This window comes from Phyllobates terribilis, unplaced genomic scaffold (assembly GCF_046119375.1).
Source record: "Phyllobates terribilis strain yellow unplaced genomic scaffold, ASM4611937v1 Scaffold_1__5_contigs__length_1240528914, whole genome shotgun sequence".
In the NCBI taxonomy this organism is placed as follows: Eukaryota; Metazoa; Chordata; class Amphibia; order Anura; family Dendrobatidae; genus Phyllobates; species Phyllobates terribilis.
Window position 1 is genome coordinate 309,816,561 of NW_027362761.1, and position 27,552 is coordinate 309,844,112.

At 44.4% G+C, this 27,552-nt stretch overlaps 1 protein-coding gene across 3 annotated transcripts; it reads right to left on the reverse strand.

The window, feature by feature from the left end:
* On the reverse strand, positions 1–27,552 carry LOC141259024 (glutathione S-transferase theta-3-like). 3 transcript variants are annotated; one of them, XM_073674441.1, is made up of 5 exons: positions 27,062–27,552; positions 13,637–13,724; positions 8,567–8,717; positions 6,096–6,272; positions 1–325 (listed from the first exon to the last, which is right to left on the reverse strand). In XM_073674441.1, exons 1-5 carry the CDS (start codon positions 27,174–27,176, stop codon positions 122–124), a joined length of 735 nt encoding a protein of 244 aa, XP_073530542.1. In that variant the 5' UTR covers positions 27,177–27,552; the 3' UTR covers positions 1–121. The 3 variants fall into 3 exon arrangements, with proteins under 3 accessions (XP_073530542.1, XP_073530525.1, XP_073530532.1); XM_073674424.1 differs by lacking the exon at positions 27,062–27,552 and adding an exon at positions 14,296–14,438; XM_073674431.1 differs by lacking the exon at positions 27,062–27,552 and adding an exon at positions 14,159–14,291.

Consider the following 27,552-nt stretch of genomic DNA (forward strand, 5'->3'; position numbering starts at 1 on the left):
TTATTTTTATCTTGAAATTTAATAATGCTGCTCGCTTGAAATGTATCAGCATGTAATCAGATAACTTTCCTGCTCATTTATTACACATGAGAGTCAGAGTAGCATGGAACCTTTGGAACAGCTATTTGCGATTGAAAAAATCTAATCTGGTTTTAAGTCGCTCCTTGAGCTCAGGAGGGATTGGTTGACGCTGCATCTCCTTGAAATGCATTATTGTCTCATGTGCTTGTTTGAACAGATCTGCTCCGATTGCTTCCTCCACTCTTTGCTTCCAGGCTGACAACTTGGGCTTATCCTCAAAAGCATCAATCCCAGCAGAAATTGCCTGTAAGTAAAGGAGTAGTGATAATATATTAGATATTAAATAGAACATTCAATTCCTGCTGCACAACCCAAGTTGATCTCACACTGTCAATGTGTGAGAGGCCATAGGACCCACTCTGCATGCCGGGATGCCACAAGCTGGATGTTCACACCCAACTTATACTAGAGAGTTGACCTCTGGGGCATTAGGGTCTGTTATGCAGACATTTGACAATTTATACTGAGAAAAAGTCTGGGGCTGTCCATTCTTTTATTAATTAAAAAGGGCAGCTCACCCTTATTAAATAATGTAACCCTAGATTGGTGATTGGATCTCTAACCCCTTCGCGATCTTGGGTTTGTCAGTTTTAATCTTTTGCTTCCTGTCTTCCCAGAGCCATAACTTTTTTATTTTTTGGTCAAGATGGTCATGTTAGGGCTTGTTTTTTGCAGGACAAGTTGTACTCTTGAAGGACTATTGGTTTTACCATATCGTGTACTGGAAAACATTTCAAAATGCGGTGAAATTTCAAAAAAACATGCAATTCCACAATTGTCTTTTTAACAATGTTCACTAAATGCTATAACTGACCTGCCATTATGTTTCTTTAACCGGTTCCCGACCGCCCACTGTAGATAAACGTCGGCGCTTGCCGGGCTCTGTGCAGCGCCGACGTTTAAAAACGGTGGGTGGTCTCGCAGTATTCAGGACCCCCAGGGTCCTGCAAGCACTGCGATTCCGGTGCAGAACGTTAGCTCTGACAGGGTACATCATCGGGACCTGATTAGATCAGGTCCCAGTGATGTTAACCCTTTGCTGTCTTCTATATGCTGCGATCTATAGTGATCGTGGCATATAGGAGACAGCAGGAAGAGAGCGGGTCGTCTTACTTACCTCCGAAGACCTCCGTTTCCTTCCAGGACCTGGGGTTGCTATGGCAGCTGGAGGTCACATGACCGCCTCCAGCTCTGCCATATATGGTGTCCTTCCTGTCTGGCTTCAGCCTGTATGTAGCTGATGCCAGACAGGAGACTCTGACTGAAACAGTCAGTGAAGATCTCATGTAATGTAATATATGTCTATTACATTACATGAGATCAGTGATCAGAAAAATAAAAATTAATGTCCCATACAGGGACTAAGTAAAAATGTAAAAAAAAAGTAAAAAAAAAGGTTTTAAACTATTAAAAAAAAAAAAAAAAAATCACAAAATAAATAAAATATTAAACCAATAAATCCGTATATTATTACAAAACCAAAAAAAGTACACATATTTGGTATCGCCGCGTCCGAAACAACCCGAGCTATAAAACTGTCACACTATTTAACTCCTTCTGTGCACACCGTAATAAAAATAAATAAAAAACGGAGCAAAAAAATATGCTTTTTCATCATATCGCCAAACAAAAAGTGGAAAAAAATGCGATCAAAAAGCAGAATAGAAATAAAAATGGTACCACTGAAAACTTCATCTTGTTCCGCAAAAAAAAGCCGCCATACAGCTCCATCAGCCGAAAAATAAAAAAGTTATAGCGCTCAGAATAAAGCAATGCAAAAAAAATATTTTTTTTTCTATAAAATTGTTTTACTGTGTAAAAGCGCCAAAACATAAAAAAAATACAGTAAGTGTAGTATCACTGTAAACGTACTGACCCGAAGAATAACGCTGCCTGATCACTTTTACCACACGCAGAACGGCATAAAAAAACCCTCAAAAAACAATTCCTGAAGTGTTTGTTTTTGTTAACTTTACCTCCCAAAAAACAGAATAGAAAGCGATCAAAAAATGTCACATACCCAAAAATGGTTCCAATACAAATGTCAACTCGTCCCGCAAAAAACAAGCCGTCACATGACTCTATCGGCCGAAATATGGAAAAATTATAGCTCTCAAAATATGGTGATGCAAAAACTAGATTTTGCAAAAAAAAGCGTATTTTAGTGTGTGACAGCTGTCAGTCATAAAAACCTGATATAAATCTGGTATCTCTGTAATCGCACCGACCCGAAGAATAAAGTAATCTAATCAGTTATATCACACTAGGAACGGCATAAAAAATAAATAAAACAAATATTATTCACCTGCTACTGATTTGTTTATTATGTCTCCCAAAGATCCCAGTAAGGGTCTGCTCACATTTATCCTGTGCTCTGCGCTGAGCACTTACACCAGAGTTTCCGTGTAAATCTCTGAAATACGTGATTCAGCCACAACCCATGACGGAAGATTCTCTGTAATGAGGCAGATATAGGCCACTGTGGACGCCGTCTAGCCTGGGATCCCACGGTGTCATTTGTTTTAGGCGTGCATAAAAGTGCGGTTGGCCACAGTTTTGTGCACTTCTGAAAAAAAGGACACCACTAAACAGAGGCCAGACGGAGTCCAGAGTAACTCTGCTGCCTCATTACAGCGAATGGATCCCGCAGGGGTTTCATCTGAATTACATCACTTGGAAATTTAGATGGAAACCCCGATGTAAGTGCTCAGCCTAGAGCGCCGGATAAATGTTACGTAAAATGTTCCCAATAAAAGCTTCAACTCAGTCCTCAAAAAAAGCTAGTCCCCACTCAGGTCCATCATCTGTTAAAAATATAAGGGACTTCTAAGTTACTGGTAGCAGAAAGGCTCTGGAAAAGAAAAATGGTCCTTGCCCCCCAAAAGAAATTCAGAAAATTTTGTGCTCCCAAATCCAAATGCCTATTCTACAATAATTTGTTCTCCAATTGTCAAATAGCACTCCTTCCCCCTCAAATCTCACCGTATGGCTAAGTGGTACGATACAGCCACATATGGGGTATTGACACTTTTAGAAGAAATTGTGTGACACATTTCGGCACCATTTTTACCCATTGCCCTGTGTGAAAATGTAAAATCTGAGGGTAAAACATTTTTTTGTGGTAAAAATATAATTATGATTTTTTCACTGCCCAATGGTATAAATTTAAAAATTAAAAAATGCTCACTACTTCCCTAGATGAATTCCTTGAGAGGTGTAGTTTACAAAATGGGGTCACTTGTGAGGGTTTCTGCTGTTTTGGCATGTCAGCGACTCTTCAAATGTGACATGGTGTCTGCAACCTTTCCCAGCCAACATAGCGCTTCTTTCTCTTCCGAACCCTGCCGTACACCAAAGCAGTGGTTTTCCCCCACATATGGGGTATCGGCGTACTCAGGAGAAATTGTACAACAAATTTCATGGTGCAATTTATCCTATTACCCTTATGATAATGCAAAATTAAGGGATGAAAAACATTTTTTATGGGAAAAATGTGAAAATTTTATATTTACGGCTCAATATTCTAAACTTCTGTGAAGCAGCTGGGGGTGCAAGGTGCTCACCACACATCTAGATAAGTTCCCTAAGGGGTATAGTTTCCAAAATGGTGGCACTTGTGGGGGGTTTCCACTGTTTAGGCACATCAGGAGCTCTCCAAACGCAACATAGCGTCTGCTAATTATTCAGACAAATTTTACATTCAAAAAGTCTAATGGCGCTCCTTCCCTTCCGAACCCTGCCATGTGCCCAAACAGTGGTTTTCCCTCACATATGGGGTATCAGCACGCTCAAGAGAAATTGCACAAAAAAATTTGGGGTCCATTTTTTCATGTTACCCCTGTGAAAATAAAAAAAAATTGGGTCTAAAGTAACATTTTTGTGAAAAAAGTTAAATGTTAATTTTTTTCTTCCACATTCCAAAAATTCCTGTGAAGCACCTGAAGGGTTAATAAAGTTCTTGAATGTGGTTTTGAGCACCTTGAGGGGTGCAGTTTTTAGAATGGTGTCACTTTTGGGTATTTTCTGTCATAAAGACCCCTCAAAGTGACTTCAAATATGATGTGGTCCCTAAAAAAATGGTTTTGTAAATTTTGTTGGAAAAATGAGAAATCGCTGGTCAACTTTTAACCCTTATAGCTCCCTAACAAAAAAAAATTTTGGTTCCAAAATTGTGCTGATGTAAAGTAGACATGTGGGAAATGTTATTTATTAACTATTTTGTGTGACATATCTCTCTGATTTAAGGGCATGAAAATTCAAAGTTTGAAAAATGCAAAATTTTCAAAATTTTCGCCAAATTTCCGATTTTTTCACAAATAAACACAAGTTATATCGAAGAAATTTTACCACTATCATGAAGTACAATATGTCACGAAAAAAACAATCTCAGAATCAGGGGAATACGTTGAAGCGTTCCAGAGTACTTACTTCATAAACTGGCAGTGGTCAGAATTGAAAAAATTGGCCCGGTCACGAAGGCAAAAACAGGCTCTGGCGCGAAGTGGTTAAGTAATTAAGAGTTCGAAGATACCAAACATGTATAGGTTCTTTTTTAAGTGGTGGAAAAAAAAAAAAAAGAAAAAAAGAAAAAAAGGGGAGCCATTTTCTGAAACCCGTAGAATCTAAATTTTTCAAGATCTGGGGCTGGGTGAGGGCTTATTTTTTTGCACGCCGAGCTGACTTTTATTGATGCCATTTTGGGGTAGATCAGATCTTTTGATCGCCTGTTATTGCAATGTTGTGGCGACCAAAAAAAAAAAAAAAAAAGGAGTTCTGGCGTTTTGATCTATTTATCTTGTTACGCCATTTACCGATCAGATTAATTATTTTTATATATTGATAGATCGGGTGATTCTGAAAGCGGCAATACCAAATATGTGTATATTTGTTTTTTTTATGGTTTTATTTTGAATAGGGCAAAAAGGGGGATGATTTAAACTTTAAACTATAATTTTAAAAACTTTTTTTATTTTACACTTTTTACTTCCTTTAATAGTCTCCATAGGAGATTACAAGCCGCGATCATCGTGTGTGTAGTGAAAGTGCTATGACAACTGCAGGGATCCTTCAAACTATTTTCTAGAAACACAGTAGCGTGCTGTAATCGTGCAGCCAGGCTCCAATTTATGGTGTAGGTGTTTGGGCAGCATGATTGCACCAACACGTTCCTTTAAAAAGTGGATTGTCTAGTACGGGACAACTCATACCAATATCACTTCAGGCTCCATAAGGAAAAAAAGTTGCAATATTATAGGGATGTCGGTAATTGTTGTATCATGGGACTGTTGCAGTTAAAACGCCCTTGTCAGCAGAATTGTGCTCAGTAAACTACATACACTGTCAAGTGCGTTACATTATACCGATTAAAATGATACCTTGGTTGATGAAATCCGTCCTGTGGTTCTTGTGTAATCTTTACTTTCAGTTTGGCGATAATGATATGCTCGTGCTTCGGGGCGGCCTGTGGGGGGCACTCTAATTACATATTCATCTGTATGCTCTTATGACAGCTCACTGATCGTTCACTGACCTGCCTCCTATTTTACCTAGCCCTACACTACTAGATGCATTATGTAAAATAGGAGGCAGGTCAGTGAAGGCACAGTGAGCTGTCATAAAAGCGTACAGATGAATATGTAAGCAGAGCACCAGATAGGGCGCCCCCCACAGGCTGCCCCGAAGCACGAGCATATCATCTCCAAACTGAAAGTAAAGATTACACAAGAACCACAGGAAGGATTTCATCAACCAAGGTATCATTTTAATCAGTTTAATGCCACATACTTGACAGTGTTTGTAGTTTACTGAGCACAATCCTGCTGACAGGTGCACTTTAACGTCAGATGAACCCCTGGCAATAGCAATGCCAACATCAATGAAACAGCAACCCTAGAGGTGGTGCGAATCCATGGTTTTTATTTTAAATGGGGTCCTGAAATGATTAAAGCAGTGGTTGTCAAGTAGTGATTTTAGGGGAAAAAGAAATTAAAATAGGGCAAATCGTATTTACTCACCTGCATAATCTCTACAATAGCAACTAAATCAGCAATTGAGATCTCATCCCCTGCAAAGAATTGTTTGTCCTGAAGGAATTTAGTTTCTATGGCTGTCAAAGTGCCGTTAAACTCGCAAAGAGCAGGATTTAAATTTTCCGGTGCGGCTTCATGACCAAGGAGATATGGAGTCATGCCCTGCAACAGAAAGGAAAGAGGGCTTGGATTTTGTTACAGTACAAAGTAGTGAATGGGGCTGAAATAAATATTAATTTACATTAACAATTATTACAATTTGACAGTATGCATTTCATATTTAAAAGGACACCCATAGAATTAACTTTTTAAGTTCTCCTGCGCTGTATGGAAATCGGGTCGGTCCGATGCGCATGACCTCTATCTCTCTTTCCGGCTGCTGCTCGTCGTCCTTTCATTGACGTGGATGATGCCTCACATCATCTACATTGCCGGGCGAAATCTTGCGCCTGCGCACAAAAATCGTGGTTCAAGCCTGCGCACTATGCTTTGCCCTGCTGCAGGCACATGCGCACTTATGTTTTCAGCTGTGCCCACAGTAGGGCAAAGCATAGTGTGCAGGCGCGATTTTTGTGCGCAGGCGCAAGATTTCTCCCAGCAATGTGGATGACGCGAACCGTTATCCACTTCAATGAAAGGAGGAGGACGGCTAGCAGCAGCCGGGGAAAAAGGGATGGTATTCTGTCCTCACACGATAGCACGGTGTGCAGTGAGACATATAGCTAAACCCCCTGTCTTCTTTAAGAAAAAGAGAGGCTGTGAACTTGTAACCTTCTTTTATTGATTGTAGATTTGACAGGAAAGGGTGAAACTATAGGATGTAATAACAAGGTATTCAGAACATTGCCTGTATCTATGTATTGTACAGTATATCTGCAATACAGTGTAACATGAGGTAATACAAACTGATGACACCTATTCAATACATCAACATACTTCTAATGTGCATTGTACCTCTTACACTGCATACTAACACATAGATAGTAGCTTACCAACTATGCTTAGGACAGGCTGTTTGAGGAGCATAAGACAATAGAGATGAGTGGTCTGATACCTCTTCAAGAGAATGCAGGAAATGGCTGCTGGCACTCCTGCAGTGTCACAACACCAAGTCCACAATGCATTGCAATATTCCCAGAATGCCTCAGAAATTCCCAAAATACATTGCAAACTGAAACTAAAACATTTACATTAAATGGTCAGCAGATGGCACTGTTACCACACAAACAAAGTTCAATACATAAGAATGTGTAATGAACATAGACATGTATTTCAATAGCCTGGCCTTATTGTCAGGACAGGACAGGACAGATGGAGAGGTCCAAAACCACGCCCATCGGCATCCTGATTTCCATATAACACGGGAGAACTTAAAGGGTTTTTTTTTTTTTTTTTTTGGAGGGGGAGGTATACAGTGGGAGTCAGGGGGGCTATATAAGCATTTATGGTTATATGACAACTAAAACTATGACAAAACTGGTGACAGGTTCCCTTTAAATGGAATGATGTCTGCACAGTCACCACTGCTCCGGTCACCAGGACTGTGGAGCCGGAGAGTCGGAGCTCATTTTGGTGGAGCCGGTATAAAATGGAAAGACTCCTAAAAGATATAATAAATTGGGTACAGTAGTTCAATGCAGAATGTGCTGAATATTTTTTTCATAGGAATTTGGGAAAGTTATGACATGTCCTATAAATGTCTGTTCTATTCCTGATCTAAGGCTACATTCACACACAGCGTTTTTGCGGATACGTTTTTCAGCTGCAAAAGATCAACTTTTTAAAAAATTGCATCACCTGAAAGGTTTTGGAGCTCATAGATAATGTTTTCAATAGCAAAAGCAGATTAGAAAAACGCAGCACAAACTGACATGCTCATTCTTTGTGAGGATCCGTTTTTGAGCCCAAAAATGGATCCTCACAAAACGATGTATCTGAATGTCATATCTTGAAACCCATCGACTTTGCTGGGATGCCCAGAGTGACTGCATTTTACTGCAAAAAACGGATCCGCAAAAACGCTGTGTGTGAATCATGGCCGTAGCCAGCGAGGGGCAGATGACATTTAATCATTAAAATGATTAAATGTCTGATGTTCACATTGTACTGCAATAAATTTTTCACTTAAATATAAGCAATATATGTGGGAGTTGGAGTCGGTGTCAGGGAAATTGAGGAGTCGGAGGTTTGGCTTACCGACTCCACAGCCCTGCCGGTCACACTCTTGGTATTGCGGGAGCAGAGTACAGCATTGGTAACTCTGGTAGTTCTACAGAAATGGAAAGAAGCTGTGGCAGCCATCACTCCGAATAGTGCCCTTCAGAGCTAGTGTGGGCTTCCATTTCTTCATATGCCACACAATGCAGAGGAGACTGAACATTGGGCCACCCAAACACCTGTCCATATTCCAAAAACCGCAACACCTGAATGTGACTTTATTTTAAAGACAAGCTTACCTTGACCCAAAACAGTCTGGCACTGTGTGGACGTGTATTTGTATGCTGCCAAGACAGGTACTCATCTACACGAGCACGTTTCTGGAGGTCGGATGGGTACCAGTGATCAGGGGTCTTATACTTGCTAGCTAGATATTGCAGGATTGCAATGCTGGAAAGAAAATGAAGGATGAGAAAGCACAAATTATGTTTTCTTTAAAGTTAAATATATCATGATGTACACAGCATTAATGAAGCCTGACAGTTGCTGAATTATCACATGTTCTGGATTACTATGCAGACGTTCAAAAAAAAAGTACTAAGGCCACCAAGTGTACTTTCCAGCTTCACTGTGCATCACTAAACGCTATGGGGGCAGATTACATAGCAGATAAGACATGACAGGCTCCCTTTAAGGATAACAAAGTCAATGTTTTGGAGTGGCCACCACAAAGCTTTGATCTCAGTCCTATTAAAAAATTATGGGCAAAGCTGAAGAAACAGGTGTGAGCAAGGCGACCTACAAACCTGGATCAGTTACACCAGTTTTGTCAGGAGGAATCGGCCCAAATTCTGACCAACTATTGTGAGAAGCTCGTGGAAGGATATCCCAAACGTCTGACCCAAGTCATTCAGTTTAAGGGCAATGGTAAAAAATACTAATGAAATGTATGTAAACTTGACTTAGCAGCAAGTAATAGAAATGCCTTAAAATACTGTCTCTCATTATGGCATTTGGCAAATACTAAAAATTATGGTAATCCTAATTGACCTAAAACGGGAAAGGTTTATTCTGATTTCATGTCAGATATTGAGAAAAACATGCAGATGTATCTTTTTATATAGTGTATGTAAACTTCTGGTTTCATCTGTACATTACACACTAATTATAATATTCAGTCAGTAAATCTAATTCATAAATTAAGCAGCAACTTAATCCAAGATAAGGTTTAGGAAGGGATCTAAACATGGATTATAACATCTGATATGCAATCCCAATGTTCTAAATGTAATATACTGTTGCTCCATTTTATAGTAATAACAAGTGAGGACCTACCATCTGAGAAAACAAAATCCAATACAAAAAGGTTTATTTTTTATGTAAATACCTTTATTTTTTTATTCATGGCCATGTGAGGGCTTAGTTTCTTATTTATTGGGGGACGAGTTGTACTTTTGAACGGTACCATTGATTTTACCATATAGTGTACTGGAAAACAGGAAAAAAATTCCAAGTGCGTTGAAATTGCAAAAAAAAGTCCAATTCCACATTTAAAAAAAAAATAAATAAATAAAAATAATAATGAAAAACATCATTTTCCTGGACCTATAGTGTCTCCATTTTTTGGGATCTGGGGCCGGATGAGGGCTTATTTTTTGCATGCCGAGCTGACATTTTTATTGATATTTTGGGGTAGACACGATATTTTGATTGCCTGTAATTGCAATGTTGCGGCAAGCCAAAAAAACATAATTCTGGCATTTTGATTTTTCTCGTTACGCCGTTTACCAATCGGATTATTTTTTTATTTTGATAGACGAGGCGTTTCTGAACACTGCGATACCAAACGTGTATTTTTTTTTATTGTTTTATTTTGAATGGGGCAAAAGGGGGGTGATTTGAAACTTTATATATTTTTAAATACATTTCTTTTTCTACTTTTTCACTTGCTTCAATAGTCTCCTTAGGAGACTTGAAGCTGCTATCGTCTGATCACGTGTGCTACATATAGCATGGCTTCAGCAGCGTGGCCATGTTAAATGCTACTGTCGGAATTTGACAGCGGCATTTAACATGTTAACAGCCGCAGGTGGATAGGGATTCCACCCGCGGCTGTTAGGGACACATCAGCTGATGAAATCAGCTGTCATGTGCTGGAAAAGATGCAGGCTCATCACCGGAACCCATATCAAACGGGGAGGCAACCTATGACGTACCCATACATCATAGATCCTAAGGGAGGTAACATGAAGCACCACTAACCAAACAACAAAATGAAGACCAAGGAGATCTCCAAACAAGTCAGGGTTGGGTTATTAAAAAAATATCCCAATCTCTGATGATCCCTCAGAGCACCATCAAATCAATTATCAAATGGAAAGAACATGGTACCACAACAAGCCTGCCAAGAGAGAAGCACAGAAACCAAAAGGTAACCCTGAAGGAGCTACAGAGTTCCCAAACAGACTGTAGTATCTGTCCATACGACCACAATAAACCGTACACTCCATAGACGTGGCCGTTATGGAAGAGGGGGCAGAAAAAAAGCCTTTACTTACAAAAATTGTATGGCTCATTTTGAGATTGCAAAAAGACATGTAGGAGACTCCCCAAATGTATGAGGAAGGTGCTGTGGTCAGAGGAGACCAATACTGAACTATATGGCCACCAAGGAAAACGCTATGTCTGGCCCCAAAACAACACAGCTCATCATCACCCCGAGAACATCAAACCCACAGTGAAATGAGGTGGCAGCATCATGCTGTGGGGATGTTTTTCAGCTGCGGGTACAGGGAAAACGGTCCAAGTCAAGGGGAAGATGGATGGTGGAAGGGATATTCTTGTTTCAGTCTGTCACTGATTGGAGACTGGGATGGCGGTTCACCTTCCAACAAGACAATGTGACCCAAAGCACCAGTCGAGTGGTTGAAGGGGAAAACAGGGCCGTGTGGTCTGAGTTGTCCATTCTGGTGGAGTAGGTATAAAATGGACCGAATCTGACTCCTAAAATACACTGCTCAAAAAAATAAAGGGAACACTTAAACAACAGAATATAACTCCAAGTAAATCAAACTTCTGTGAAATCAAACTGTCCACTTAGGAAGCAACACTGATTGACAATCAATTTCACATGCTGTTGTGCAAATGGAATAGACAATAGATGGAAATTATTGGCAATTATCAAGACACCCTCAATAAAGGAGTGGTTCTGCAGGTGGGGACCACAGACCACATCTCAGTACCAATACTTTCTGGCTGATGTTTTGGTCACTTTTGAATGTTGGTTGTGCTTTCACACTCGTGGTAGCATGAGACGGACTCTACAACTCACAGAAGTTGCTCAGGTAGAGCAGCTCATCCAGGATGGAACATTAATGCGAGCTGTGGCAAGAAGGTTTGCTGTGCCTGTCAGTGTAGTGTCCAGAGGCCGGAAGAGCTAGCAGGAGACAGGCCAGTACACCAGGAGACGTGGGGGGGGGGGGGGGCGTAGTAGGGCAACAACGCAGCAGCAGGACCACTACCTCCGCCTTTGTGTAAGGAGGAACAGGAGGAGCACTGCCAGAGCAAAATGACCTCCAGCAGGCCACAAACGGTTAGAAACCGACTTCATGAGGGTGGTATGAGGGTCCGCCGTCCACAGATGGGGGTTGTGCTCACAGCCCAACACCGTGCAGGACGCTTTGCATTTGCCACAGAACACCAGGATTGGCAAAGTCGCCATTAGCGACCTGTGCTCTTCACAGATGAAAGCAGGTTCACACTGAGCACATGTGACAGACGTGACAGAGTCTGGAGACGCCATGGAGAGTGATCTGCTGCCTGCAACATCCTTCAGCATGACCGGTTTGGCAGTGGGTCAGTAATGGTGTGGGATGGCATTTCTTTGGAGGGCCGCACAGCCCTCCATGTGCTCGCTAGAGGTAACCTGACTGCCATTAGGTACCGAGATGAGATCCTCAGACCCCTTGTGAGACCATATGTTGGTGCAGTTGGCCCTGGGTTCCTCCTAATGCAGGACAATGCCAGACCTCATGTGGAAGGAGTGTGTCAGCAGTTCCTGCAAGATGAAGGCATTGAAGCTATGGACTGGTCCGCCCGTTCCCCAGACCTGAATCCGATTGAGCACATCTGGGACATCATGACTCGCTCCATCCAGCAACGTCACGTTGCACCACAGATTGTCCCGGAGTTGGCAGATGCTTTAGTCCAGGTTTGGGAGGAGATCCCACAGGAGACCATCCGCAACCTCATAAGGAACATGCCCAGGCGTTGTATGGATGTCATCCAGGCACGTGGAGGCCACACACAATACTGAGCCTCATTTTGACTTGTTTTAAGGACATTACATCAAAGTTGGATCAGCCTGTAGTGTGTTTTTCCACTTTATTTTGGGGGCGACTCCAAATCCAGGCCTCCATTGGTTAATAAATTTGATTACCATTGATGATTTTTGTGTGATTTTGTTGTCAGCACATTCAACTTTGTACAGAACAAAGTTTTCAATGAGAATATTTCATTCATTCAGATCTAGGATGTGTTATTTGAGTGTTCCCTTTATTTTTTTGAGCAGTGTATATAATAAATTGAGTACAGTAGTACAATGCAGGATGTGCTGTAAATGTTTTCATAAGAATTTGGGAAAGTTCTGAAATGTCCTATAAATGTCTGTTCTGCTCCTGATCTAAGGATCTCGGCTTCTAGTTGAGATGAATCAGTGCTGCACTTTATGTACATGCTCAGTAGTGAGGTCGTGCTGTGGAGTCGGAAGTCAGGGAAATTGAGAAGTCGGAGTTGGAGGTTTGGCTTATGGACTCCACAGCCCTGGGGGGAAACGTGTAAATGTTTTGGAGTGGTCAGTCAAAGCCCAGACCTTAATCCAACTGAGAATCTGTGGTCAGATTTTAAGATTGCTGTTCACCAGAGGAAACCATCTAGAGCTGGAGCAGTTTTGCCTTTAGGAATGGGCAAAAATCCCAGTGCTGCAAAAAGAGGCCCTACAAAGTACTGACTTTAGGGGGTGAATACTTATGCACACTAAAGTTTTCAGTTATTTGTTGTTTGCTTCACAATAAAAGCAAAAAACAAATGTTCACAGTTGTAGGAATGTTCTTTACATGAACTGATGCAAATCCTCAGAAAAAAACAGTGAAATTCCAGGTTGTGAAGCAGCAGAAAAATGCCAAGGGGCTGAATATTTTTACAAGCCACTGTATCTAACATGGCCTCCTCTCCCTTCATTCATAATTACTTCTGCACAGATCAAATCCCGTGGAATCTATTTTTCAAGTATTTTTTAAAATGAATGTTTTTTAGAACTAAAAAAAAAAAATTAAAGTTTGGTAAATTTGCTTTAACATAGAATTCTTTACCTCTCAGCCATTGTGAAGTCTCCATCCTTGAGAGACGGCACCTTACGAAGTGGATTCACTTTGCCAAAATCTTCTTTCAGCTGATCTCCTGAAAAAAAGGATCCAAATATTGTAATCTGTACCTAGATCAACACATTACCAGACATACACTAGCTTGATTTGTCACTATACCTGTTTATTTTCACAATCTGGGCACAACATGTGCCGCTATCAAGATCACATTATGAAGATATGATAAGTAAAATTAGAATTATTGCATATAGTTTTTTTTTTCCCAGATTCAAATAAAATTCAAAACATTCTCACTATGTGACTGCAGACTTGTGAATCCTCACAACGCACGCTTTGAGGATTCTCTGGTGCCAGGAGTGGGCGGTCACGTGACCACAAGTACACAGTATACATACTTCCGGCCACATTGTGACTAGAGTCGTCCGGACTCGCTCAACACACTTGAATTGTGTAAGGCCGAAACCATATAGTCGGCATGTGATTGCAAATCAGATACTTGAGGTTACGTACCCGCCACCAGAGAATGCTCGCAGCGCGTAATGCACGTGATGTGAGGATTCGCAAGTTGGTCACACCCTGCAAACTTGTACCCCAAGGCCAGCAACCCCTCTAAAGGGAACCGGTCATGTAAAAAAAAGGCCATTAACCTGTAGTTATGGGGTTAACAGCATTCTCTGCACTGCTGAGCTGTCCGTCAGTCAGTGTCAGGGCGCGGGTACAGCCGCCACATACTGTATACTGAGCGGTGACTGAAAGGCAGAGGCTGCTTGGAGGGATAAAGTCCATTTCCTCCCTGCAGCACACGGCTTAAGAAAGCTATTAACCTGCTGATTAACCCCATATCTGCAGGTTAATAGTGGATTTTAGCACAAAAGATCCCCTTTAACTTGTGACGATACCCTTACTGAACAGAGTTCATAGCTGAGTTAGGCTATGTTCACACTAAGCGTTTTTTCAGCGTTTTTTTTTTTTCCTGCAGCATAACCTGATCTCTTGGCAGAAAAGCAGCGTCAGAAACACAGGTTTTGGTGTGTCTTTCAGGATCCCAAAGTTCAGTTTTGCTTCCACCACAGAATCATGAACACAGGTCACCAATGCAAGACTTATGTTCATGAAAGAATACACATTACAAATATAAGCTGTGGGAGGCAAATTATTCAGGAATAGTTTACCTAAAACACTGGCAGTGCATTGAGTTTGTAGGAAACTTTACAAGTGAATTAAATTAGTGATTAGCACAAAGCAAACATTGGCTGACCAAGGTGTGAGATTGCCTGAGCAACTCAATGACAGACCAAAGTGTGAAAGTAAACCGTGTCCTACAAATTCAATGCTCTGCCAGTGTCTTAGGTAAAACTATTCCAGACAAATCCCCCTCCCCCGCTTACATTTGCAATGTGTACTTTTTCATGAACATACAGTATGTGTTGCATTGGTGACCTGTGTTCATGCTTCTGTGGCGGAAGCAAAGCTGAACTTTGGGATCCTGAAGACCACAGCAAAAACCACACAAAAAGCAGCGTCAAAAACGCAGGTTCTTTCCTGCCAAAAGAGCAGGTTTTGCTACAGAAAAAAAAAAAAAACGCACAATAAACACCGTGTGAACATACCCTAATGGGATTCACATACTGATATACTTGCTTTTTTTCACTAAAAATGCAACAAAACCTGATACCTGCATTTCTTGCACTACCCATTGCATTCAATGGGTGAAAAACCCTGAAAGAAGGGACATACTGTATTGTGTAAAAAAAAAAAATATGCAAAGCACAAAATACCGAAGACAAAACAAAAAAAAACAATGTGTGTGCATGAGAATTCTGAAGTCTCAGACTTTGCTGGTATTGTAAAACGCATCAAAAATACCTAGTGTGAACATAGCCTAACTCTGCTGACTCAATCACATGGATTTCCATAGCCGAGCAGCAGCATGCAAGCCTTATATCACTAAGCACAAGGCTAAGATGAAATCGAGTATAGCACACTGGACTCTGGAGCAGCAGAAACATGCTTTGTGGAGTGACAAATCACACTTCTGTCTCTGGCAGATGAATATGAGTTTAGCGAATGCCAGGAGAACATTACCTATTCTACTGCATTGTGTCAATTTTAAAGTTGAGTGGATGAGTGATAATTTCATGGGGTTATTTTTATTGCTTGGCAATTTAGGGTCTCAGGATGACTGTGCACATTACACAAGGCAAGGTCCATAAAGGCATGGTTGGGCAAATTTGGAAGGACTTTACTGGATGCACAGAGTTCAGACATCAACCCAATGAAGCAGAGGATGAGCCAGTTCACCTGTGCTCCATTCATTTTTCATGTGACTGTCGGAGATTGCTGAGTACTGCGTGGTGTGGCCTTACCCTTACAGCAGTGTTCCCCAGCTCCAGTCCTCAAGGGCCACCAACCGGTCATGTTTTCAGGATTTCATTAGTATTGCACAGGTGATAATTGCATCACCTGGATAGGCAATAATTCTATCACCAGTGTAAGGGTATAGGCACACGGTCAGGAGCCACGTGTTACGCAGCGTCAAACCCGCAGCAGCTAGATGTTACAGCATAGTGGATGGGATTTCGAGAAATCCCATGTCCACCATGTGTCTGCGGCTCACCCGCCGAAACTGACATGCAAGCGCGTCTTTCCAGGCTGCAGAATGTCAGTTTCTCCAGCAGGTTTGCATTGGGCTTTCCCCATAGACTTAACCTCTACGAGGAAAGTCCGCAGGTGGAAAAAAAATGGCGCTGCTCATTTGCATAAAGTGAGCGGAAGCCGCTGGCGGCTATTCCACTGTGTCGGGACCGCAGGCGGCTCCGGACAGTGTGCACATACCCTAATACTAAGGAAATCCTGACAACATGGCCGGTTGGTGGCTATTGAGCACTGGAATTGGGGAACACGGCTTTAAGCTATGTGCCAATGTTCAGAAATAGCAGCGTTTTGGATGCAGCTCACCTGCCCTGCGTCCAAAATGCTGCATTCTACACTGCAAGACAGTGGATGGCATTTATAGAAATCCCATGCCCACTGTGCTTCTTTTTAACGTTGCATAAACTCACCAGCGGTGCGGATTTAGGAGATGCAGCATGCCAATTTCCACAAATGACCGTCATTAGATGTGATGTGTAGAGATGAGCGTTGTTCTACTCGAACTGTTCGCCAATCTCAAATTCGAGCTGTTTTGGGCGGTGTTCGAGCCGTTCGGCGAACACGAACAATTTGAGAAAAATTCGGCTGTTCGAGGTTATGTTCGATAACTGTTCGTGCACCAAAATCATAACTGGATTTTTTCTCAGTAATGATGAAAATTAATGTTAATACGCAGTTTGAGTGTACAGCGGGGTGGGGGGGAGGGGCAGGGGATGGATCTCTGCAGGAACAATGAAGATCTCCATTTTTTTTTTCTCTTTCCCGCATTTACAGTGGTGAGGTGCAATCTGTCAGCCTATCAGCAGCGCACACACGGAGCGAAGTGCTTTTTTTCACACAAGCAAGGGCATGTGTCATTGGCAGTGTATGTCACATGTCCTTGCCCTATAAGACCAAGCCATTTTCCCCGTCGCCACCATTTTCTCACTGCTGCAGCTGCGTGTTAGACGGCACCGCTGTTGCTGTGTGCGCTATACCTTGTTAATTTCAAGCCAATTTTCGCACAAATCTACAGATAGCTTGGGAGTAGGGAATAGTTGTGATTGCAGTCCTTTTAAAGGACTAGGTTACAGCATTTCCTACGACTTTTATCAGGCAGGTCTGTGCTCTTAAATAGATAGATTGTGGGAGTAAAGACTAATTGTAATTGGAGTCCTTTTCAGGACTAGGTTACATCAGTTCCTATCAGTTTTTGCCAGGCAGGTCTGTGCCAGTGCTGTGCAAGTTTTTTTCACAGCATTTGGCTGAATCTAGCAAAGCTAATCCTTTTTGGCCTATTGCAGAGTGTGTTAGTCAGTGGAGTAGCCTATCTGTGTTGCAAGATATACCACCTGTGTATAGAATACCAATTTTTTTACTGCACCTAGTGAAGTAAAATCTTTTGGGCATAGCATCATTCTATTAGTCCATCTATACTGACCTGCATCAGGTTGCAAATTGAATATAATTTTTTTCTGCATCTAGCTCTGAAAAAATATTGGGCTTCTAGCTGTGTGTGGGACTTGTTCTATTAATCCATCTATACAGACCTCCATCAGGTTGCAAACTGAATATATTTTTTTCTGCATCTACCTCTGAAAAAATATGTGGCCTTCTAGCTGTGTGTGGGACTTGTTCTATTAGTCCATCTATACTGACCTCCATCAGGTTGCAAATTGAATAGAATTTTTTTTCTGCATCTAACCCAGCCAATAGTTTTGGCCTAATACCACAGTTTGGCCACTCAGCTCTGCTCGGTTCCCATCCATTGTTTTTTTGTGCAAACAACTCCAGAGTTGTGAATTAGTTAACCACCAAAATGAGTGGAAAAAGGCCTGCTGCTGGTGGAAAGGGGAATAGGCGTGTTGGGAAGGGGAAAAAAGGTTGTGTCCGTGGGGTAGGTGTTAAAGCAACAGTAACATCTGCAGAAGAAAGACCATCTTCCAGCCAAACTAAAATGTCTACTTCTTTTAGCGGACAATGTGATAAGATCCCTTTCTTACGGCCACGCCAATCGCTACAAATTCCAGATGAGGCACAAAAACAGCAGGTGCTTCAACGGATATCAAGTGCTCCTTTAAGTGGGCTCTCCTCCACATCAACTTCAACATCACAAATACTCCAGTCCTCAAAGGTGTCACCCCAATCGCACTTGCTTCCTCACAGCTCCCAAATCTCGAGCTGCCCGTCTGAGTATGAGGTAGAACAGATGGTTGAGTCTGCAGAGCTGTTTACTCATACTATAGCCTGGGAATCAGAGGTCGACTCCAGCGCTTCTGTGAATCCAGATGAGGAAATGATCTGCACTGATGCCCAGAATCTTTATGAGTCGGATCCAGGACAAGACGCAGAAGGTTCTGACCATAATGTAGACCCTCATTCCCAAACTGTAACTCCTGTTGGTGGAGACAATGAGGAAGACGATGATAAGACTCAAATACCTGATTGGAGCGACAACTTTAGTTTTTTGTCAGGGCAGGAACAGGTTGGCTCTGAGGACGACGGGTGTGATAACGCACAGGGTGATGATGATGAGGTTGGAGATCCCACTTACTGTCAACCCACAGTCAGCCAAGAGATGAGGTCAGCAGAGGAGGTGGAGGAAGATGCTAGTGACGACGAGGTCAGGTTGCGCCTTCCTGGACAGAGACGTAGTACTGGAAGCACGTCAACAACTGCATCCTCAAACACAACTCTGCCTCTGACCACAAGTCGTGGTGGCTCTTCAGGTCGCATGGGTGCTAAGCCTTGCATAGCCTGGGCATTTTTTCAGATCGATAAAGATGACCCAACTCGTGTTATCTGTAACATTTGTCAGCAAAAGCTAAGTAGAGGCCAAAAAATACATAGTTTGAGTACTTCATGCATGAACCGGCACATGGACATGAAGCATAAGTTGCAGTGGGAAGCTCAGTGTGCTACAATGCGGCCTAGCCGGCTGGGCCAACCACCGTCTGCCATATCTTGTGCATCCGCGGCCTCTTCATCCTCTGTGACTGGGGGGACAGCATTCACACCTGTTTTGGGGCGCAGACCTGCCACCTCTTTACCCGCAACAGCCAGCGTGATTGGCAGGTCATCATTTTCTTTGGAGGTGGTAACACCAGCTGGTGTTGAGCGCTGTCCGACATCGATAGCACCACCTTTGGATCAAGGCAACCTAAAATGTCCGCCTGCATCTTCCTCACAGACCGGCAGTTTGCCGGGGACACCCTTATCAACCCCGTCTAAGCACAATAGCCAGCCCTCGGTCCCTCAGATGTGGACAAGTAAAAGACCATTTCCTCCTAGCCATGAGAAAGCTAAGAGGTTGAATTTCACCATCTGCAAGCTCTTGGCTACAGAAATGCTGCCTTCCGCCTGGTGGACACAGAGGATTTTTGAGACCTTATGTCCGTTGCAGTGCCCCAGTACCAGATGCCCAGTCTGCACTACTTCTCAAAGAAAGGTGTGCCTGCGCTCCACCAGCATGTCGCACACAACATCACCGCTTCTTTGAGAAACTCTGTGTGTGACAGGGTGCATTTCACCACAGACACTTGGACGAGTAGGCATGGACAGGGGCGTTACATGTCGCTGACTGGGCACTGGGTAACTATGGTGACAGCAGGACAAGGGGCTGCTGTCCAAGTCTTGCCGTCCCCACGAGTTGTGCGTCAATCCTCTTTATGTCAAAGTTCCTCCACTGCTTCTGCCTCCTCAACCTCCTCTCGGTCTTCCACCTGCACCCAAAGCCTGTCTGGTCATGCCACAAGCTTTCTAACTGCGCAGAAGGGATCCTGCACACCTCCTTACTATGCTGGCAGTAGGGCTCAACGTCATCAGGCGGTTTTTACATTGAAATGTCTGGGAAATGTGAGTCACACAGCTGAGGAGTTGTGGTCAGCTCTGGAGAACCAATTTCATGAATGGTTGTCTCCACTGGACCTGAAACCAGGGAAGGCCGTGTGCGACAATGCTGCAAACCTGGGTGCGGCCCTTCGCCGGGGCAATGTCACACACGTGCCTTGTATGGCTCACGTGTTGAACCTGGTTGTCCAGCAATTTTTAGCCCACTATCCCAGACTAGATGGCCTTCTGCAGAGGGCACGGTCGCTGTGTGCTCACTTCCGCCGTTCGCATCCCGCAGCTCAGCGACTTACATCTCTACAGAAGTCGTTGGGCCTGCCACTTCACCGGCTAAAATGCGATGTGCCTACCCGGTGGAATTCAACTCTGCACATGTTGCAGCGACTGTGGCAGCACCGACAAGCCCTGGTGCAATACGTTCTGACGTATGGCCTGGGCCAACGAGATCCAGAGGTGGGGCAAATCACGCTGGAGGAGTGGTCTCAGATCAGGGACCTATGCACCCTTCTGCACAGTTTTGAAATGGCGACGAAGATGTTTAGTGCTGACGATGCCATTATCAGCATGACTATTCCGGTGATTTACATGCTGGAGCACATATTAAACAGAATTCGGAGTCAGGTGGTGGCACAAGAGGAGGTGGAGGAAGTATGCGGAAGGGCTAACATCTGCAAGGTCCAGACGGTCGGCAGCACCAAGGCGGCAGGCATGTGAGGGTGGGGGAGATGGTTTTACCAGGGCGCATGGTAGCAGCCAAACTAGTGAGGAAGGTGCAGGAGCCCAGGAAGAAGTGGAGGACGAACTGATGGAAGACTCATCAGATGAGGGAGACCTTGATCACATTTCTGTTGTGCGAGGTTGGGGGGAGAGGACAGAGGAAGGAAGCATGATTGTTACCTCGCCACCAACACAACAGGGACTTGGTGCTCCTGGATGCGCAACACACATGAGTGCCTTCTTGCTGCACTACCTGCAACATGACCCTCGAATTGTGAGAATTAGAAATAATCCTGACTACTGGGTTGCCACACTGTTAGATCCCCGGTACAAAAGTAAATTTGCAGAAATTATTCCTGCCATAGAAAGGGATGCACGCATGCAGGAGTATCAGCAGAGACTGTTGCAGAATCTTACATGTGCTTTTCCACAAAATACCAGTGGTGCACGTAGTGAATCTCACAGTTCCAACTTGCCAACCGTGGGACCGTCAAGTGTTCAGCACTCAAACAGTAACAGAACCACAGTATCTGCTGGTAACATCAATTTTGCGGAATCATTTCACCACTTTTTTAGCCCATCCTTTGCAAGGCCACAGGAGACAAGAAGTCTGACACATAGTCAACGCCTAGAGACGATGGTACAGGAGTATCTCCAAGTAAACATTGAAGCCATGACTGTCACTGGACCCTTGCTCTTTTTGGGCTTCCAATCTGGATAAATGGCCGGAGCTAGCCACTTACGCCTTGGAGATCTTGTCATGCCCCGCAGCCAGCGTTCTGTCTGAACGTGTGTTCAGCGCTGCTGGTGGTGTGCTGACAGATAAGCGCACGCGGCTCTCCACTGATAATGTAGACAGACTCACGTTCATAAAGATGAACAAATCATGGATCCGAAACGACTTTTCTACCCCTGTGTCATCCTGGGGAGAGTAAAAGCTTGATGATTGGTTAAAATCACCCTACCAACCGTTTTAAGCTTTCAAATTACTAATCATGTTTATCTGTATCTTGGCTGGAAAATAATTTGGGCTTTGTAGCAGTGTGCAGCACTGATTCTATTAGGCCATCTATAATAAGCTCCACCAGATTTAAAATTACTAATCATGTTTATCTGTATCTTGACTGGAAAATAATTTGGGCTTTGTAGCAGTGTGCAGCACTGATCCTATTAGGCCATCTATAATAAGCTTCACCAGATTTAAAATTAATAATAATTTTTAGCTGCATCTAGCCCGGAATATAATTTTGGGGCTCAGAGATGCGCAAGACACATAAGTGCCTTCTTGCTGCACTACCTGCAGCATGACCCTCATATTGTCAGAATTCGAAGTAATCATGACTACTGGGTTGCCACACTCTTAGATCCCCCAAACTTTTCGATCAACCTTTTCATTTTAATAAAGACCAAAAAAATGGTTATTTTTGAAATTATAAGCATTAGCAGGTTGTTAGAAACTGAAATCAAACAGTTTTCAACTCAAAACTTTATTCTAGGTGATGTTACATTTTCACATAGGACCCCTTGTTCGAAAGGAGCTTCTGAACTCTCTCGTCCATTGAATTTGTCAGGCTTTGGATGGTTTCTGCTTCAATTGTTTTGCATGAGGACAGAATACCCTCCCAGAGCTGTTGCTTAGATGCGAACTGCCTCCCGCCATCATAGACACTCCTTTTAATGATGCTCCAAAGGTTCTGAATGGGGTAGAGGTCAGGGGAGCATGGGGGTCACACCATAAGTTTGTCCCCTTTTATGCCCATATCAGCCAGAGATGCAGATGTTTTATGTGCAGCATGAGATGGTGCATTATCATGCAGAAAAATGATCTTGCTGTGAAATACACGGTTCTTCTTCTTGAACCATGGCAGGAAGTGCTGTTTGAGAAAATCCACATACATTATGGAGTTCATCTTTAGCGCCTTCACGGATCCTAAAGGGGCCGACAATCTCTCTCCCCATGATTCCAGCCCAAAACATTACTCCACCTCCTCCTTGTTGGCGCTGTAGCCGTGTTTGCGTGGGGTGTCCATCAACCAGCCATCCTCCACTCCATCCATCTGGACCATCGAGCGCTGCACGGCACTCATCCGTGAACAAAACAGTTTTGAAATCAGTCTTCATGTAATGTTTGGCCCACTGGAGCCGTTTCTGCTTGTGTGAAGTGGATAGAGGAGGTCGACAGGATGGCGTATGCACAGCTGCAAACCTCTGAAGGACCCTGCATCTTGTTGTTCGGGGGACGTTGGAGGCACCAGCAGCTTCAAAAACTTGTCTGCTGCTATGACAAGGCTTTTTTGCCGCTGCTCTTTCAACCTGACGTAATTGCCTGTAGGAAAGAGTCCTCAATTTGCCCTTATCAGCACGCACACGTGTGTACTGTGAATCAGCTACATACTTCTTGATTGCCAAGACACTTCATCCTGATCATCGCACAATGTTGATTGTAGTCATGCCTTGACCTAAACACTCCACAATTTGTTGCTTCTCAGCAGCCGACACATCCTTTTTCTTTCCCATTTTGGCAGAAAATGTAGGCTGCTTAATAATGTGAGACAGCCTTCTTAAGTAGTCTTGCCTTTCATTGGACACACCTGCCAAACTAATTAGCACAGGTGTCTGCAATTGCTTACAGTGATATAAAGAGCCCTGACACACATCACCATCAATGAGTTTAACTGACAAACAAACAAATTCTTCCCTTATCACTCTTAAACACTTTTTGCATAATAATTTGGAACACAGTGTACATGTGCTTTTCCACAAAACACCAGTGGTTCATGTAGTGAATCTTACAGTTCTAACTTGCCAACCGTGGTCTGTATGGAGTTGTTCAATAAAGGGCCCAAAATTAAGATAACATAGATGGGAGAGGTCTCTATGAATAGGAATTCCTAAGTATTTGATACCCTGTGAGGGCCAGGCAAAGGGAAAGTTGGACTGGATGGAATCCTATATGGATTTGGGGAGGGAGACATCGAGGGCCTCAGACTTCGCTGCATTGATTTTAAAATTTGACCATGCAACAAAGTGATCTATTTCAGCCATAACAGCATGGATGGATATATGTGATTGAGTGATATATACTAGGACATCATCAGCAAATAGAGAGCACTTGTACTCGGTGCCTCCCACCTCAATCCACCTAATATTGGGGTTATGGCGAATTGATGAGAGCAGGTGCTCCGTCACTAGGATGTATAAGAGAGGGGACAGAGATCATCCCTGCCTTGTCCCATTGGTGATTGTGAAAGGTGATGAAAATGTTCTGACGCGCCCCCTGGGCCTTGGGACACCCGGAGCCGGACCCTTTTTGGTGGATGCTGGTGGTTGTAGTCTCCGTGGCGGCGACCCGGTTCCGTGGCTCAGGGCGGTCAAACCAGTGGCGGAACTATTTATGTGGTTTTGATGTTTAAATGTCCGACTACGCCACCTGTGGATTGCGGTCAGAGTGAACCGCCGCTCCAGGGCAGACCGCTGAGGCTGGTGTTGTGGGTGCAGCAGAGCGTAGCATAACTCCCCACGGGAGGAGTATAGCCTCAGGGCAGTGTATGCGGAGGATGGGGGTGATGGTGCAGGGCAGCAGCAGTAACGACACGGAGTCAGTGATGCAGTCCAGGGCCTTTACTCACAGTTCTTATTATCCAGACCACGTCTGCAGGTAACGGCTGCCCACGTCGTACTGTGCTCACCAGGTGAGGGGCTCAGACAACTCCCAAATAACTTCGGAGCGCTTCACAGGACCCCCTTTGTGTGTCCTTTGTCTGGCCTTTCTTACCAACCCTTCTGTCCGGCTGCCTCGGGCCTCCTCTTGGTAAACTTGGCGCCAGTTTCCCTGACCCTATGTGGTGCCTTCCTAGCGGGTGTAGCGAGGGGCTGCGCCACATAAAATGTCACAGCCTCCTGTTTCTAGCTGAGGGTCGTTTCCTGCCTCCACTAGTTTCGGGGACCGGTCTCCCCCTTTGGCCTGACCCCTCCATGCAGGTGGATTCGGGCGTGCGGTGGCGACTCGCCCGTCCGCACCCCTGGGATCCCTTCGTTCCTCGTTCCTGGAGCCTTCTCCGCTCCTCTTCCTTCTCCCTCTTCCAGGCCTGGGCCTCTGTTACTAGGCCCGCCTCCGGAGCAGAGCTCATGCAGAGCCCCTGCTCCCTGCCACTTCTGCTCAGACTTCTCTGCACTGAACTAAGATGGTGCCCACCTTTAATACTCCCTTCTCAATGCAACCAGGAACTGCTTCCTCCCTGCTCCTGCACTACAGGGTTCCCCTTCCTCAGTGTTCCCTCCCCCCACTCCAGCCAGGGACAGGGACTGTCGTGCCCATCTCAGGGGCATATTGGTCGCCCTGCCCCACGGCAATGTGGTGTAATGCATGCAGGTGTCGGGTCCTGATCCACACTACATCCTTACCTGAGAGTGAGATATCACACCTCTGGGTGAGGTGCAATACCTCTGTAGCAACCGAGCCCTCAGGGTGCTACAGTTCCATTTATCTTCAGCCTAGGTGACTTATTGCAATACAGGGACGTGATTTTGGCTATAAAAGGGTCCCCTAGACCCCTACCCCAAGCTTTTTAAGAGAATCATATATGGCGTGCCAGGAGACTCTATGGAATGCTTTCTCAGCATCCAACGAGAGTATCTAATTACAAATTTTTAACTGCATCTAGCCCAGGAAATACTTTGTGCCTAGTAGCAGTGTCTGCTAGTCAGCGGATTATCCCTGCTGTTAAGCAAGCTACACCACCTGTAGTTTGGACACTTAATTTTTTCAAAGGAAATGCTTCGGGACCACGGGATACTCAGTGAAGAGCATCAGGAGGCACCCCAAGGCATAGGGGCTCGGACTGGCAGTAGGATGCCTTGCGGTGGACAGCCGAGCTCGATCCTTCTAAAAGCTTTTTAACTGCAGCAGCTTTAGTGGACGCTACTGGAGCTGGAATTACGCGGCTGCTGGCATGAGACTTGCCCTCCAATAGATCCTTGTAAAAGGATTTAAAGTGTATTCATTCAAATTAGAGAGACAATTTAAATTAAAAAGCTTAGAGCTGCCTCCACCACAGGGGGGCTCGCTCGACCCACCAGCGGACAGGCACCAGTATTGGGAGAGGGGGGCTGGCCGTCAGGGTTCACCGCGGCTCTGGCACAAACCCGGCGACGCGGAGGTGGCACGGGCAGGAGCGGACTGAACGTGTCGGCTTCTCACTTTTTGGATTTTAGAAGGGCATGACATGCCTATATCTGTGTCTCCCCCTCCTTATACTCCTCCACCTCTTTTCTTTTCGCATGACTATATGTACTTGTCACTTTTCCATGTGTTAGTTGTGTCTTCTGAGCAGTTTGTCAGCTTTTGGACACCTTTGAAGGTGGTTTCTATGTGTTTTTGTTTGCCTGCCATTGGTTTTAACGGTGTTCGAAGGAGTTCGGCGAACACACGGGTGTTCGACGAACCGAACTCGAACACTACGGGGGTGGCTCAACACTAGTGATGTGAACACAGCGTTTTGGACGCAGCAAAAATACTGTGTGCAAAACGCTACTATTCCTGGTAGTGTGCCCATAGCCTTAAATTATTTGTCTGTGACATTTACATTGTTAGCCTAACCTTTGGCCATTAATATGTGAACGGGGAATGAGGGGGCGGTAGTCACACCCTCACCAATCAATATAAAAGTCCAGGACAAACATTTAACTTCATAGCTAAAACCCTAATTTATATAATCTATATTTGTACCGAAAAACCAACAATAAAAGTGTACTGAAGGGTGAATTCACACGCTGCAGAAAGCTCTGCAGCCGCCTCATTCCTCTGACTGAAACAATCTATTTCAGATAAAACTGATTTTTAGCCAAGGACATTTGTTATAAAGTCCCCCAGAATCACACACCATTCCGGGTCTGAGCGATGTGTGCCCCACTGCCCCTTATACTGCTGCTGCCTTCCTATGAGCTCCTGGGTGCACAGATCATCTACCACATCACTGGCTGACAGGACAGTGCAGGGGCCCCTGGGGGCCACACAGGACAATCACCTCTGACCCAGCTATCTGCCAGCCTGCTTCAGTGCCGGACTAGGAGGCAGAGCATCCTTTACATCAGCCTGCACACTTCTGAGACGATCTATTCAGAGAACATGGCTAATCCACCATTGCAGCAGCTGCAAGTCTCCAAAGTTTCATGCCAAGAACGTCCCGCGCTCACATCACAAACCCACGCACTGACCTCTGAACAGCAGCACCTCCTGGTGGTTAAAGGGGATGTTGTTAGCTTTGGCGAAGATATACACAGTGCGGCAGGGCTGGGAGACCAGGTCCAGGTACAGAGTCAGGTCCGACATGATGGCACAGCCGCCCTGTACTCTCTGCTTACTCTGCAGTGCACGCCCACCCCACAGAGCCACGCCCACCCCACAGAGCCTCGCCTTTGTGCAGCTTGTGACTCCATTAGGGGAGGGCGGACATACCGCCGGTGCACTGTAGCTGCACCCGGGCCAGGAAGTGGAGGAGGCTCTTGCGTGGAGGCTAACAATGAGGGCAATCTAGCCTGTTGCTCAGGGGCCACATGCCAGATTGCTCTTACCATATGAGGTACACAGGGAGGGATCCCTGCAGCTCCGCTGCTTACAGAAGTGAATGGCTGTAGAGTCGGAGCTGCAGGAATCCGTCCACTGCTTTCTGTCTGACACAGGCGCGTGTGGCGTGATGACGTCAGCA

Bases quoted from the DNA above. Each gene is read 5' to 3' on its own strand.
- LOC141259024 (XM_073674424.1), bottom strand. From the start codon at position 14,434: ATGGACTTTATCCCTCCAAGCAGCCTCTGCCTTTCAGTCACCGCTCAG. The intron at 13,725-14,295 runs GTTAATGGCCTT...CCTTTTTTTCAG, and splicing joins TGTTAACCCCATAACTACAG to GAGATCAGCTGAAAGAAGAT. The intron at 326-6,095 runs GTGAGTAAATAC...CTTTACTTACAG, and splicing joins CTATTGTAGAGATTATGCAG to GCAATTTCTGCTGGGATTGA.